General features: G+C 38.5%; 1 protein-coding gene across 1 annotated transcript in view; it reads left to right on the forward strand.

The window, feature by feature from the left end:
• Positions 1 to 16,310, forward strand: part of LOC140240458 (G-protein-signaling modulator 2-like) — a 61,475-nt gene extending 45,165 nt beyond the window's left edge. Inside the window, exons 8-15 of the mRNA XM_072320228.1 lie at positions 2,250 to 2,358; positions 2,956 to 3,041; positions 3,751 to 3,794; positions 5,569 to 5,630; positions 7,855 to 8,028; positions 9,759 to 9,897; positions 11,940 to 12,142; positions 14,241 to 16,310. Of these exons, the coding sequence (XP_072176329.1) occupies positions 2,250 to 2,358; positions 2,956 to 3,041; positions 3,751 to 3,794; positions 5,569 to 5,630; positions 7,855 to 8,028; positions 9,759 to 9,897; positions 11,940 to 12,142; positions 14,241 to 14,408 (985 nt within the window). The 3' untranslated portion in view covers positions 14,409 to 16,310. The remainder of the gene's footprint in view (positions 1 to 2,249; positions 2,359 to 2,955; positions 3,042 to 3,750; positions 3,795 to 5,568; positions 5,631 to 7,854; positions 8,029 to 9,758; positions 9,898 to 11,939; positions 12,143 to 14,240) is intronic.
• The last annotated feature ends 366 nt before the right edge of the window (positions 16,311 to 16,676 follow it).

The following is a 16,676-nucleotide window of genomic DNA, read 5'->3' on the forward strand; positions in this document are numbered from 1 at the left end:
GTTTGATTCATGAGATCCGCACAAAATTAAAGTGAAATTGACAATTGAACAAGAACGTACAGATTTTAGAGGAAGACAAAAAAAAAATCATCTTCCTGAATGTGTTGCCAATTTGGGAGTCAGCTATGAATTTACAGTAATTAAGAGGCTTCTGCAACCAAAGCATGCTGTTAGTGTACAGGAACAACAAAGGGCTAAAAAGACAGATAAGGTATTATTATTATTATTATTTTTATTATTATTGTAATTGTTATCATCCTCTTTTTTTTGTCTTTTTTTCTTTTTGCCCAGCCGTATATGAAAACAGTGTAAAATATGTGCTGTTCAAACTTAAACTACCCACATGAGTCATGCTAACATAATCATATCATCCTCATGTGGCACTTGTTGCTGTATACGAAATATATTTTGCGAATTTTGCGAGACCGGTGCTATTTGTCTAACAACACGCAAAATGATTACCTCTGCTCCCGACATGAATGCGACATGCACACATACATTTCTCCGTTCAGTACTGTATACCATGATCGTGAATTTATCACTAGAGAAATTGTCGGAGGGCCGGATTCCTGAGAAATTAGACTTGCTTTAAAGTGTATGGTGTATACAGTACAATTGATTACTGACTTTTAACAGCCATGCATGACAGGTAGCAGATTGTACAAACTTTGTCAGTTGGAAAAGAGAACGAGGACATGGTAGAATGGAATTTGTGCGAGTTTCAGAGTAAAATGGCGGTGATAAAGTTTTGATTGTGTGGACGGTGTGGAATTATATTCTAGTAATTTCTTTTTTTTTTTTCCATTCATTCTGTCAGTGCATTGATTCAAATGTTGTAAAGCATATGGTGTAAACTGTATGAGCTATATCAAATGTCATTACCTTGTATTTTTCATGTCTGTACAGTTTGTAGGTACACCGATATTGGTTTGTTTTTAATCTGTGGGGGGAGGTGATCAAAAACTTTGTTGACTGAGCTGCATCATGTTCAATTGGGTTTTACAAAGAATAAGCAGGCAAAGGTTTTGACAATTTGTAGTTGCAATCAATATGCCTGCGAACAAACATCACCATGAAATTGAATTGATTATGTAATTTCATGGTTTGTTCAAACACTTCTGCCTGTGAGAACCATATAGTCTGGTAAATCAAGTCACAGTTTTCTGTCTTCCAAGCAAATGGAAATCTTTTACACTGCAGCATTTTCTTCCTTACTGGTAGCATTTAAAACCATGCAGCTCAGACAATAACAAAAAAGAAAAGAAAAAAGAAGAAAAAAAAGATAAGCACCTCTTTATATCTGACCATCGATGCGTGCGTGTCACATTGCATATTATATTCACGGCTATTGTGTCTTGGTGCGTGAAATGTCACTTGATTCCTTTGTGTGTTTGTGGGCGTGTGTAAGTGTGTGGATGTGTGGGCGGATGGACGCAAGATGTCCTTTGATTTCTGCCTCGCAAGCCTCTTTATCCATTTTGTTCCTGCAAAACATTTCCACACGAAGCGGAGATTCAACCGTAGTCGATAGGCAAACCAGAGGCAAGAAAAATGACATATATGAGATTTTTTTTTGTCGTGTGTCAGGAGCAAATGATTGTTTCTGCGTCAATGACGTCAGTGCCCTACTGTCTTGGTGAGAGCTTCCAAAAGGATGCGATATTAGTCAATTTTTTAATGCTCAAAGAGTCATTGTATTTCATTTGTGAATATTTCTTTACAGAGAAGAGCATTCACCCAGTAATCACTCTTACTTCAGCTGTTTTGAGCACAACTGACTTGTTCTCCCCCTCGAGAATTTCATGGCGTATAACAAACGAGGTTACTGCACTGCACTTTTCATGGCACAAAGCCGATTCGCATTCCTTTCCTTCCAATGCCAAGTTACAAGCCAGAGTTTTGTGAGTAACTTCTGGTCTACCCTCCTCCCTTGAGGCTATTGCTCCGAGGTTCTGTAAAGACCTCTTGAGTTATTGCACATGTAATTAGAGAAAGTGACCTGAAATCAGGCGAAAAGTCCGTAATTTTCCTAAACTCCAGAGAGCAATTATTACTGGCAAACGAGCAGAATAATGGTTGTTTTACATTTGTGCGGTTTTTCCTTTCGAGGCACAAGAGAAAAGGATGAAAAAGGTTAATGTGTTTGTATCATTTTTCATGCTGTAAAACTTTCAATGTTTCTTCTCTCTCATGTCATTTTCCGGATTTTCTTTCTTCTTTTTTTTTTGTCTTCTGTTTTCCCCCCACAGGGTTGGCGAAGGGCGAGCATGTTGGAGTTTAGGCAACGCCCACACATCGCTCGGCAACCACGAAAAAGCTCTTCACTATGCAACTCAACATCTCCAGATATCAAGAGAGGTACAGTAATTACTGCACCGAGAAAACATTCAACTAAGTTACAGTCAATAGCAACTGTTTGTCTGGTATTGCTGCCTGTCCATGGCTGAGGGAATGGTGATCAAACTTTGCTCGTTGCTTGAAAAAAGTTGTAGTTATTGTTGTTGTTGTTTTTTTTTTAAAGGAGGACCCAGAGATTAAAGGGAAATACTGTATCAGAGCAAGTTCATATTGGTCTTCACTCCTAGATTTGTACCAAAGGAAGAAACACAGAATGAAATTCTTAATAATCACACAAAAAATCAGAAAGTTGTGGAGTTATGATCTACGTCCTTTTTTGCAAGGAAATAAGAAGCTTTATGCAGCCTTGCATTTCTTTTTACATGAACAATTGGTAATCATGAAGTTTGGGATATTGATAAAATCCTCATCTTTGCAAATCTTACCCCTATTTTCCGTATATTATTGAGCTGTAAGATTAGAAGTTATGAAATGACTTCATATAAAGTCACTGCTATGCGTATAGTCCCTCAAAACTGTAAAGAGGTATTCCCACGTCATTCGTGTTGTCACAGAGAAATTTGACCCCAGTTTGCTCACATTTGAATAATTGATTAGGTGGGTGACCGAACGGGGGAAGTGACTGCCCAGATGAATCTCGCCGATCTTAGGAGTCTGTTTGGCATCAGTACTGGTGATACCAGGTAGGTACAGGAAGGGGGCGACATCTCACTCGGCCAAACTTCCAAACTTACTTTTTCCATTCAGTGCTGGTTGATATTTGCACCAATATCTTTTGCAGTAGTTGGGTTTATTTTGATTTTTATGTGAATGTGAGGTCAGGACCCCTTCAGAAATCGGCCCAAGCTATGGCTTAGAGAGCAACCCTTCCCATGGATGGAGAATACAAACTTTAATTTTAGTAAATAAGATAGGGTAGTAAAATAGAATAGGCATAATTTCCAAGTTTGTACAAAAATAGTTGGTGTAAAGGTAGCATTTGACTTGTTTTCGTACAAAGTGTCACACCCTACTATGTCAAGCGTAAAAGAGAAATATAATTAAATTGCTAATGTTTGTTAATCATTAATCATTGTCAATGCAAAGATCATTTGTCCAAATACCAATTATTTGGATGAAATAGTATCAGAAATATCTCATCATCATCATCATCATACAAAAATCTTGCAATTGCTGATGTCAGACCTGAATTTTGAATATTTTAGAATGTTTGACAGATTTGCATTAGCTCATCCAAGCGCATTTTGGAATGTTTTAGAATTTTGTTATGTCTCTTTCAAAGGAATGTTTCATTTGTTTTACACATGATAAGGAAAGGAATATGATGATTGTGTTTGCAGATATATGTGTGTGTGTAAGTTACAGCATAGATATCTTTGTATTTTCTTTCAGTGAGGCCAATACACCATGTAAAACAACTACACAGACTGTGAGAGGTGAGCATGGCTGTAAAAACTGTAAAAATATGTAGGGAAAGCTGTGTAGATAAATCATTAATACTAATTTGTCACAAATCAGTGACCAAACTGTGTAATATTTTGTCTGCACTTTAAATTTTGAGCTGTGGTAATATGTATCATGTCCAGATATGTATATCTCCCAAGACAGAGACTGCTATTGTATTTTGTGTTGTCTTAGCCCATGAAGCTCCAGAAATCACATTTTCTGTGTTCTGGTCCATTATCTTTTTATTATACTGTATAAGCCATCTATTCAGTGAGTCTAATTTTTAGCGAATGGGGACTTCCTAGTAATTCCGTGAGTACTTAAATTTGCGATTGGGGAGTGCAGCGGTGAATGGAGAAATGCCCATTGCATTCATGTTGTGATTGGAGTTAGTATTTTCACATGTTTTAATATTTGCTCCTGACTCGCAGAATTTGTGAAAGTAAAAACCCATGAAATCTACATGTATGGTGGATACAGTATTTTTTGTTTTCTGTTTTGTTTATTTAGTTTGTTTGTTTGTTTGTTTTTTTACTATTCATTGTTGGTGTTTCAGAGGGTACAGTGAAGAAAATTCCTTTAATTTGGGCCCTTCCATTGTTCATATTTGATTGCCTTTTAGTTGGAGAAGTTTTGATAGCCTCGTAATTGCTAAATTTTCAATTTGGCTACACATTTTAGAAGATGAATATATCTGTTTCTTGCAAATGATCAAATTTATTTCTAATTTCTGCAGATTTAATTAATCTAACCAGTTCTGTTTCCTATTTCTGCAATATATGATATACAGTGACATGCAGAGGTGACAATTTAAGGATGATAAGATCATAACATTTCTGCAGCAATAGTCCCCCTGTACTTGATAGGTTGATTTTAGAGAGATGATATACAGCTGTAGTATATGGTTGAGATGAAAATTGATCTTGTAACTTTTTGCGAGATACTAAGAAACCACTTTGATGAAATGTTGCAGAGCATACAATTCTAAGAGGAATTCAAAGTTTATTTGATGAAAAGCGATTCTGAAATGGCTGAGACATCCAAAAGCAAAGTAAAACGAAGCGATCCTGTTAAAAGGTGTGTCTCCCCATTTTTAAGGATCCCTTTGTTTTGGATATCTCAGCCACTTCAAAACCAATCTTCATCAAATAAACTTTGAATCCCTCTTAGAATTACATGCTCTTTCATATTTCATAAAAGGTTTCTCATTATCTCACAAAAAAGGTTGGGAAACCTGAAGCCCCATCTCAACCAAAACTATACCATCCCTTTAACACTTACATTTGTAAGTGTAGTAGAGTGCTCACAGACATTAGGGAGCTTTAGATTTTCGCGACGGAGACGTTCAGAGGAAAAAAACATGTTCTGAGCATCGGCAAGTCAATCTATTTTTAGCTTGCGTCGCCCGAGTTTTTCACTACGCGTACTAGGCTATTTTTACGTCCGTACAGTTTGCAACGTAGAAAACTACTTCATGCACCAATCATGAGGGGCGCCATTTTATTTTTTATACGTTTTGTCCCAGCGTAATCTAAAGCTACTTTTCAGCACGACGCAGGGGAGAGGAGAACGTCCAGCGCAAGCGTCATCTCAAACGTCCGTGCGTCAAAATATAAAGCTCCCTATTATCTAGCGTGAAAGGACTGCAACATACAAAGAGTAGGCTTGGAGGACAATATTAAATGCCCAGTTTGGATGAGCAAGCGCTAATCAGTCGAATGAAATGATTTTGTTTTTCCCCCAATGAACCTTGACCTCTCTCAGGAGCGAGACCAAGGAGAAGAAGCATGGAGAACTTGGAGCTTGTTGCCATGACGCCCGAAAAGGTAACCATCTCCAGAGCTCTGTGGATAGTTTGAAGTCTGTCGACTTATCTGGGAAGGGTTTATTTTATGTGTTTTGCTTTTGTTTTGTTTTTGTTTTTTTAATATTCATGTCATGATTTTGACTTAGACAGCAAAATTCTGTAAAATTCTTGACCTGCTTTTGTTAGCATTTGTTCTTATTTTGAAATAGATTAGGAAACATGTGACAAGCTTGCTGGTATGCTTCTCATAATTTCCGAGTGATTGTACTTTTTTTTTTCTTTTCTTTGGATTTTTCTGTTTAATTTGTTGCTGCTTGAATTTCTGTTCTAAGCTGAAGGCAAAAAGCCTAATCTGATGTCATTTTCTCTTGGTGATATGATTTGATGGTACCATGACTGGGCTTTTTGATTACTGTTGTTGTTTATGTTCTCTCTGTGCCTTTTTTGTGGAAAATACTGGCCAAAATTCACGAAGGACATTTTTTATCAAATCCGTGATTTGAATAAGTCCATGGACTAAAACAATTCCAAACAAATGGGTACCTAGCACATGCACATGTAAGCGAATGTTCAGTATAACATATTTTTCGGCAGACCTTGGGTGTATTTAGGCAGTTGCAAATATAATTATGTAATCCACAGACGAGATTTGAATTACCTTTGTGAATTCCGGCCATTTTAGTTACTCCTCTTCCTCTTTGTTCTTCCATTGCATGGCTACATTGAGCACAATGTCTTGTGATGTGATTGTAACAGACAAGAGCACTGTTGATGTTTTTATTCATTTATTTATTTTTTTGGTCACCCATCCGTCATGTTCTGCTCCACACTCTCAGGCCGGAATTCACGAAGGTGGTACAAGTGAAACCATGGTTTAAACCATGGACAAAAACCATGGAGCGCCAAGTGTCGCACAGAATATTTCGTCACGATATTGGTCATTTTGTCAACAAAATGACCGTTTCTTAAACAAAATTATCATTTCGTGGACGGAATGTTCATTTAGTTACAAAATAATCATTTTATCGACGAAATGACTGATTTCGTAGCGAAATATTCCATGCGACACTTGGCGCTCCATGGTTTTAGTCCATGGTTTAAACCATGGTTTCATCTGTACCACCTTCGTGAATTCGGGCCTCAGTGTAGATGACCTCATAAGCAAGCCTCCCTAGTGGCAATTACCCGCCACATCCATAGAAACCACACTTTGGGGAATTAATGTTGTGTCTATTCATTATAATTTTCACCATTCAATTTTAATGTTTCATACGGAAAAGAAAAAGGTTATCCTTCATTTTAGCCCTCATTTGGCTCAGACATCAGAGAAAAATCACACATTTTGTAAAGAAAAAAGAATAAAAAAATAAAAGAATAAAGCAAACAAAAATCAAACAAAATGATCAGGATGGATCTTTAAACGAAGTAAAACTAGGAGTATTAGAGTGATTTCAACTGAAACATGGGGGATTGCACCCACAGCATTGACAATGTCATGTGGCTGTGTCACAGAACCTTTGAGATGTTTCTTGAATCATGTTTAGCTCTTACAAGTGTGTGCTTTGTTAGAATGGTGCCACATTGTCATGTGAGTGTAACATTCCAACACAGAGTTGGAATGTTTGTGATGTACATTGTATTTGGTCGAGTCATAGGTCTCGTTGGAGATTCCATTCCACCCAACCCTTTTTCTATGCTCTTGAGGGCTTCTACGTGCAAGTCTCATTTTGATTTTGTTTACATTTTGGTCAACATGTCAATGTTTTATTATTTTTCCACGTGTAGACAGTTTGAATGACTTCCACCATCAGTAGTGTTGTAGAATAATTTGGGGTTATTTACTGCTTAAATCTCTTTTAAGAACAGGATGGTACAGGATGCTGTTGACTTGTAGAATTTTTATTTGAGCTATCCACCAGGGAAGTTGCAAGTTTTACAAATGCCATCGGGAAGATAGGAATGTTCAATCAGAATTTGCCATGTCATATGATTCTTTGTAGTGGCGCTCTTTTATGAATTTTCACAGATATGCACAGGAAGATGTGGTTCATCATTGTCATTTTCCCCTTGAATTTGATTTATGCTATGGTGTTTTTTCCAAATTTGTATTTTTTTTTTTTTTTATGGGCCATGGGGATTTCATCACCTTGGTGTTGTTTAGAGTATGCATTTTCATGTCCGATCATGGTATTGCTTTCTTTCTCCATGTCACTTACAATGAAACTTACCCCTCCCCCACCCAGAAGACTGAAATCAACCCAGTTCCCAATGGCAAAATTAAACCTGCGGGGAGTAAGTCCAAAAGAAAGAATGGCAAAGAAAAGCTGAGCCATAAGGCCTCCAACGCGTCCAACGGCAGTGCCAGCAGTGGCGCGTCCAACAAATCGCAAGCTAACTCACAGGCTTCGGCGCAGAAGGTATTACAAGCTGCAGAACACAGCATCGCAGCACTTATACTTTTCCTGCCCATTTAACCAAAACCCACAAACCTTGAGAAATTTATATGACTGGTAACATTATCCGTGTGAGTCTCATATACAATGTATTGTATACACCAAGAAACCCATTACTACTAACCTTATATCATTATCTCCATGCAAGCTCTTGCTGTTGATCCCCCCCCCCCCCAAAAAAAAAAAAAAAAAAAAAAAACCAGAAAAAAAAAGTAGAAGGTCACACTAAGACCAAAGTATACACAAACTGATCGAAAGTAGCGCATAGAAGCACCCTAAAAGTTCAGCAAAACAAAGTGACAATCCTAACATTTTATTTATGATTTGTGACTTTTTCTCCCCTTGGTCTTGTTCCAATAATTTTGTAGATCATGCATGCCAATAGACTCATTTTGTCCTTAGTTTGTTGTATAGTGCGTATTACATTAGGTGCATGAAATTTTTGTGTTGTCACTTCTCAATGAAATATTTTGCTACTATTGATGTGCATCATTTTCGGGTCAAATTTTGTGAAATATAAACTGTGGCAAATAATATGTAGTTATTCTCTGATGACTGGTAAGTAATGTGATGTTTTTGTACCGTAATGATTCTGATGATAGTGTGTGTCTTGTTCATTTTATAATTTTTTTTTATGTGTCATGTATCACAAACAATATTTCTTCTTCTTTTTACTCATGGGTGGGGGGGGGGGGTGGAGGCATTGAAGAATGATGATAATGAGATAGTAATCATAAAAAATACTGTGAAAGTGGAAAAATTAGTGCTATGATTATTTTGGTATTCGGCCAAGGAAAATAAATTTTTTTATATGTTTGCAAAGTGGATTTCATGCCATGCTTTTGTATAAACAGTGAAAGAGAATTGTACAGGGGTGAAATTACAGGGTGATATCATGTTTCTCCCTGGGATAAATAGCCTTCATGAATAACATATGATGCAGTACACACTCAGTGTGTAACATTCCTTTAACCTTGACCAAGATAAAGCCAAGCCAACCTGGACTCCCATGTACGCATGAATATTCCATGTTCTGACTGGATCTACAATTCTCTCAAGACCGCATGAATTGCGGCATGACTTATTCATGGGAGTCATCGTTGCGCTTGTAACTCAAGCGTGAACATCGTTCAGAGTAGCATGAAGTGATGCACTCCAGTCAGTTTCAGTCCAAACAAGGCTGTGTTAGGCAAACCTTTAAAGTGAAATGAAAGGGAAAAGGTCAGAGGTCAAGGTCAAAGGTCATTTTTACTGTGGCAAGAAATGTCACTTTCCAGCCGAAATTTAAACAAGGATTGTCCAGCATAATATGATTTCCCCTAAAAAAAAAAGAAAATAAAATGGTTAGAAATGAATGGAAAGATATTTCTATGTACAGATATCCATATGAGCATGTATTTTTTCTGTGCAAGGGTCAAAAGTCAATCTCCATGGTCAAAGATCAGATTTGTTAAGCTTCATGTAAATACTGGTATGATTAAGGACCAATTTTTGGTGATGTATGGTAATTGGGTAAGAAGACATAGACATTCCAGTCAACAGTGCTTGCTTATTGAATTGTCTGTACTTACAGTCAATAAGAAGCATTGACCACACCCTTATTTATTTTTTAAGACTAACAAAATGTCCTTTGGAACCAGCAAAGTATGAAAATATCTATCAGGAGTTGAGTTGATGTCCCCCTTCTTCCGCAGGGTGGAGAACCCACGCAGATGCTGGATGACACGGACAACTTCTTCGAGGCCATCAGCCGTTTCCAGAGCAACCGCATGGACGAGCAGAGGTGCTCGTTTGGGAGACTGCAGAAAAAACTTCAGGATGAGGAGGAGAATGGTGAGAGAGATGTTTTGAGTAGACAAGAGTTGTGTTCAATGAAATTTGATTTCATTTCATTGTAGATGATGTCAAGAAATCACAACGTGCCAAGCAGTGTAGTTTGTCTGATGTGCACAGAGGTAGCATCAATCTGTGTGTTGGTTAGTTAATCTTCATGCAAATTTGTTGTGCCATGCAGTAAGTGTAGGTTGGATTTTTATGAGGAAATTGTAGTACCACAAGACATCTCATTGTCTTATGGAATGAAGCTTAGGGGAGCATGCATGAACATGACAGATATATGTGACCCGCTACAACAAAAGGATCCTAAAGTCGCTGACGGGTGAGCCGAGAAAATCAAGTTTGAAGTCAGAACTCCAAAATCTGTCAAAACGTTCAGATTTCTGTTTTTACATAATTTTGTAGTCTAATGTATCTTCTATCATCTGCCGAAATTTCGAAGCTAAATGATCAAAGGAAAGGCCAGAATATAGCATTTTTTTGGGCCATGCTTGGCTCGCCCGTCAGCGACTTTAGGATCCTTTCGTTGTAGCGGGTCACATATAGTCAATGTGTTTATCAGGGCAAGCAGAAGCACACTTTTCAATAATTGAACCCTTTCTGTGTCAGGGACTTTGGACAGTGTGTGCAATGCTGTGGGGTTTTCTGTAACAATCAGCACTCATCCACTAAAGCATGCAAAGGGTTTAATTTTGAGTTGTTCATGCTTTGAAGTCACCTCAGCCATTTTCTGTCAGGATTTCCCCAAGTCTCTTTTCTCTTTCCAAAAATTGACTTTCGCGCTTGGTTTCAAGTTGCGATGCAAAGCTACGTGTGTATCAACCCTTTACCACTGAAGGTTTTTTTGAGTAGTCTTAACTTCATACAGGGATGATCAGAATCATGCAGAGAATATCAGTATGTTGAAAATTTACCAGTACTTCATTGCTGTGAAGATCATTGTTCTGATAAATTTTTCTAAAAAATATGAGAGTATGAAACTCTGTACAAATAGAAATACTCATTGTAAGAACATTCCCATTTGTGCTATAGTGTGTACTGTATACGCCATATATTTCTCGAGTCTAAATTTTCGCGAATTGGGAATTCCTGACGATTTCGCGAGTGGTTAAATTCGCGATCGTGGAGTCGTGTACTGAACGGAGAAATGTACACGCGTATATGTCACATCCACATCGGGATCAGAGTCAATATTTTCGCATGTTTTTAATTTCGCGAATTGCACATGACTCGCGAAATTCGCAAGAATAAAGACCTTGCAAAATATTCGGCATATACAGTATGTGTCTTGATTTTAGACTTGTCGACAGGCACTATTGATAGGCGTCAATTGCACAGATTGGATATTTTTTTGTGTGGACCATTCTTCATGGTCCTGAAACAAGATGAGATGCAATGTATGCTAGCATACGGTACATAGCATGCATCCCTTGTTCTTGTTCGTGATTGCACTGCTTCAAGGATTTCTTAACAGCTGCAATGAGCAGACATTTACACGGAAAGGGCCTGTACGGATATCATTCTCAAATGAACTCCATAAGGGACGGGCATAGAATTGATTTATTTAAACTACTGAGGATGTTGATAAGCGATGAGGAGCATATTTGGGGTACATTGTACCTTTCAAGTGCTCTTCCATGTCACAAGATTTCAAGGTCCTGTTTACCTTTGTGAGCGGTGATATAAAAAATGTTCAAGATATCACTTTTGATGCATATGTGTAGGTCAGGTGTATCACAAAACATCCTACCATGAAAAAAATTTGCAATAAAGCCTTTAGAAGATGTAAGGGGATATCACTGTTTTTCTCATTAAACCATAACTGTAGATGGTTTAGTCTGGAAACATTTTTATCGTTCACATTTTGTATATTTAACAATACTTAACATCGATTATACTGGTTCAAATTTTTACATTGGTTGTTTCTATCCCTAACTCACATTTTAGAGCTATTTTGAAGCACTAATGCTGGGTTTTTGTTTCATCTGCAAATAGTAAATTATGCCTTTAATTTTTTTTGGGTATTGATGCACTTTTAGGTCTGCCAGAGAAGGAGGAGCTGCTGGATGAGATAGCCAAACTCCAGGGCAACAGGCTTAACGAGCAGAGGGCATCGTCCAATCAGCGGTTACCGGGGCTACCGGGCTTGAGGGCCAACGACAACGTCCTGGGAAAGCTGCTGGCGAAAGGAGAGCTCACCGGGCCGGACGATGAATTCTTTGAGATGCTCATGAGGTGTCAGGTAAGAGACTAGTCTCGTCTTCAGGGAACAGTGGAGGATATCTAATCTCGTTATTGCAATGTTTTGGTGTGGCTCGATTAACCTTGAGTCATTTAGCCTCACGACCTACAATGTGGCTGATACAATTCTACAAACTCATTTCTCAGTAAGTCTTCTAATTCAGCGCAAATTCACAATATTGAAAAGTTTGTGTAACATAGCAATCACATCTGAATTATGTGTCAATGGTTAAGATGTTCTGAGTTGCCACCAAATAGCTGCATGTTTCTGGTTCTGAGAAGATATGAAAAAAAAAAAAAAAAACTACATTGTATAAGTTCAAGTTCCAAAGAGAACTTTTGATGCCATGTCAGTATCAGTACTTTATGAGAGTCTGAAGTCTGTGCCAGTTTTACTTTTTTTTTGAGGGGGGGGGGGGGTGGAGGGCAGGAAATTAGGAAAAATGATTTGTGGTGATTTCTCTAAAAATAAGAAGTGTAAAATGAACATTTGAATTTTATTTATTGGTAAATATGCTTTCCTAGATATTATGGCATATATACTAGATATAGCAGGTTTGTGGCTGTAATATTCTTCAAAGATCCTAACCTTTGTCTGAAAGAAACTTTTTTTATATGACTCCAGGATGTTACCAAAGTTTGAACTCTTTGAGTCATCTACAGGAGAAAGATTTTAAATCTGTTTAAAATGTAAAAAAAAAATTTGAATCCCTGTTTGGGTCATCTACAGGCGAAAGATTTTAAATCTCTCTATGATTAATTGAATCCACTTATCTTTTTTTTTTTTTTATGCCTCCGCCAACGAAGTGGCCGGAGGCATTATGTTTTCGGGTCGTCCGTCCGTCCGTCAAAGGAATTGAAAAAAAATTGAAATTTCATGTTTTTCTCCATATCTCGCAAATGGTTCAAGGTATCTTCATGGAACTTAGTATATATGCTTGTACCGATGGGCAGTGATTATCTAGGGAAGTTGGGGGTCAGGGGTCAAAGGTCAAGGTCAACTCCTCAAAATATAACTACTTTCCTTATATTTATGCAATGCCTGAAGGATTTTTTTAAAACTTGATGTATGCATGTATAACCCAATATATATTCTGTGGGAAGTTTCTTGCCAAAAGGTCAAAGGTCAAAAGGTCAAAGGTCAAGTGAAAGTGCTAAATTGCACTTTTTCCTCCATATCTCAAAAATAACTCAAGGTATTGTCATGAAACTTACATATTTATGCATGTTCTACCTAACAGTGATTCTCTTTGGAACTGTGGGGTCAAAGGTCAAAGGCCAGGTTTCGATAATACTATTTTACCATTTGATACTGAAATTATACTTTTTCTCAATACCTTGAAAATTACTCAATGCATAAACTTGTAAAAGGGTCAAAAGTCAAGTGAAAATCATCAGTTCCCCCAAATACCTGCACTCTGACGTTTTAATCATTCATCCAATTGAACCTAGTTCTAGGAAAGTGAACATTCAGCACATTTGTGGCAAACCTGTCATTTTAATATTTTGCCAATTGTGTGAAACTGTCATCACACATTGTCATGACATTGTACTATAGACCTATTAGGAGAACCATGTATTATGGCGGAGGCATATACCAGTCGCCGTAGCGACATTTCTAGTCTTTTTTTTTTTTTGCAGACAATTTTCAAGCTCAAAATAGCTCATCTAAAACTTCAGATTGAACTATATCCTGAAATGCAGGTGGGAAAATTCATTTACATAAGAAGATTGTTCAATTAATTTTTTGTTGAAGTGAAATGAAAAAGGCATTCTACAATGGTGATCAGAGTTAAGGTACACCTTTTGATCTGCCATATTTTGGAGATTAGTCTCATTGTAAAGACATAATGACATTTTTTCATGATTTCATGTTGGGATAGTGACCCTGTCCAAAACATTGAGCTGCGAAAACAGCTGGTTCAATTCTTCTTCACCTGACCCACATTTCTTGTCAGGGGCACTGTCTTTCATGTGCTGCAGTGTTCTAGCAACTCATGTCCATTCCAGATTACTGTGCTGTTTCCCACTGTGAGGGTTGCAGCCGCTAGTGTGTAGTACTTGTAAATGTTTTCTCATGTCTTATTGCTTTGCTGCAGGGCGCGAGGATCGAAGACCAACGAAGCACCTTGCCGATGCCAGCCCCCGCCCCCACGGTGCCTGACGAGGACTTCTTCTCCCTCATCCAACGAATCCAGTCCAAGCGCATCGAGGGACAGCGGACCATACCACCGTGGGAAAAGGGTGCAGAAAATTGTAGCAAATAGGAGGGACTGTTCCTCTAGGGGGGCGTGTACATGTCTTCGTAGATCACAAACGTAGCTCTTACATATTACGTCAAATTTTAGGCTGTAAGATACAATATCTCTAGCAATCAAAGAGGGGTGTGATACTTGAATCAGGTGAAGTGGACTTCAGCGAAAGAGATTTCCATTAACTGCAACCAAAGGAGGAGTTCAACTTTGTAGGTTTTTGACAGTAGAGGGTGAATTACAGGACCGATTGCGTGTTGTTATTGCTGTTGCTTAGACCAATAAACCGCAGGCAGTTAAACTGTCATAGATCAATCAGATGCTCAGATGTATAAATAAGAAATATAGACCAAACCAACATCAAGACTGGGTACCATAGCAACGTCCCCCTGTGAAGACATCCCTTGGGAGGCTGTGGAAATCCTGAAAGGCTTGTATCCAATGTTTTTGAGAAATGAATAATTTTTATGATTAAACCACCAACATTTAGGCCAGCAGAACAAATGATGTGCCGAGTTAGTATAGAAGTTTTGCTAAGGTGAGCACAAATGTCAGTGTGATGGTGAAACCATACTTATAGCTTTCCAGCCTGCCGCATGTCTATTCCTACAGCTGTATCTATGTCAAGATCCCTCGTGATATTGCTGAGCCGTCTGTTTTTGAGGGGATGCTGAGGGAGGGATGGGGGATGGTGAAGCAAGATCAGAAGTGACAGTGTGTTTAGAATAGCAAAAAGTAAAGAAATCAAACAACAACTTTAGAACTATCAACCTATTTATATTTCCCTTCAGAATATCATACACTCCATCTTGTTCATGTTGCAGGCATGGCTTCTTTTTCATTGTGCGTGCTCAAAAGCACCAGCCTCCCATTAAGTCTTGATGGGCATGTTTGCTTGCTTGGTACCCAGTGGATTAATTGCAATGCCATGCATAAAAATAAGACTAGTTCCCAAAGCAGAGATTGTCAAGTTTGGATATGTCATGCATCTAGAGAACTTCCATGTTATTCTATACCACGAGTCACATTCGATGCTCCATGTCATTTTCTTAGAACATTCTCTCTGTATCATTGATCACCTGTTTTACGTATGATGACAGTGATTATGTTGGAATTTTAAGCCAGAGAGGGTTAAATTGTGTGCTTCTGTTTTACGAATCAATTGATAGATGTAATGATAGTGGACAAGTGTAACCATGTACAAAATTTTACATAAGTATCTGTACTACAATGTACATCACCGTCATCATTCTAACACTAACATCAGCATTGCACCCACCATCCCCAGTGTTGTCGGGCATTTCATTTCTTTAGTGATTCTAACACCAAGAAAAGTCATCATGTCCACTTCAAGTATCTCATGTCATGAGTCTGGTCGTGTGGTGACCTCATTTGACCCCATGTGTTCACGCTGTGTAGGGTTGTCTGTTAAGCTCAATACACATTATTGACCAATTGCCTGTAACTCTCCTGGAAGAATGTTTCTAATGGCTGGACAGAGTTCATCATGGGGCAGCTTGGACGTTACCTGGAATCAGGCGTGGTTTTACTGGACCTCATAATTTCCTTTGCGTGTTAACTAAAGCACGACAGAGAGAGAGAAAGTGAAAGAAGCTTGAGATAATTAGTTATGACGTGTATGGTCTGTAAATGTTGTATGTCAATGAATATCCCACCAATGATGGGCAATGACAGGAACGAGCCCTGTGTGCCACACCATGGCCTTTGCTGGAGCTAGAGGTGGTGCAGTCTCCAAGAGCTGATCACTTCTCGTCTCCTATATGCTGCCTCCACCGCTCCTCCGCCTCCTCCCGCATTCCAAAGAAAGCATCACCTCCCTCGCCTACAGAATTTGTAGCTAGCTACACGTTTTGGAGTCTGCTACCAGCCTGATTCATGTTTTATGTAGACCCGGCAGCGTGGCTATACTATTGAGTGGGAAGGATGGCCCAGTTCGAATATATTCGAGAATCCCTGTAGCATAGCGTGTACAGCTTCGTCACTGATCTCTGTGTAAGTAAACACACAGCCAAAGAATCTCAACTGCAGTCAACCGTTACCGTTGAGCGTACGCTTTGATTCATACGTTCTCTTATCGGTGCTATTCATGGTTTTTGATAGCACCCTGGTGGGCAGTGAAAGAATCAGACCACCCATGAATCTCCACGCTTCCGGGTCTTTTAATATCTGCTCCTGACTCGCTAGAGATGGAATTTTCCATGCTCAGTGACTGCAAGTCCTCATTGTTGTGGCTGAGCTGTGTCTCCATGGTGACCAGAGTGC

This window comes from Diadema setosum, chromosome 17 (genome assembly GCF_964275005.1).
Source record: "Diadema setosum chromosome 17, eeDiaSeto1, whole genome shotgun sequence".
Lineage (NCBI taxonomy): Eukaryota > Metazoa > Echinodermata > Echinoidea > Diadematoida > Diadematidae > Diadema > Diadema setosum.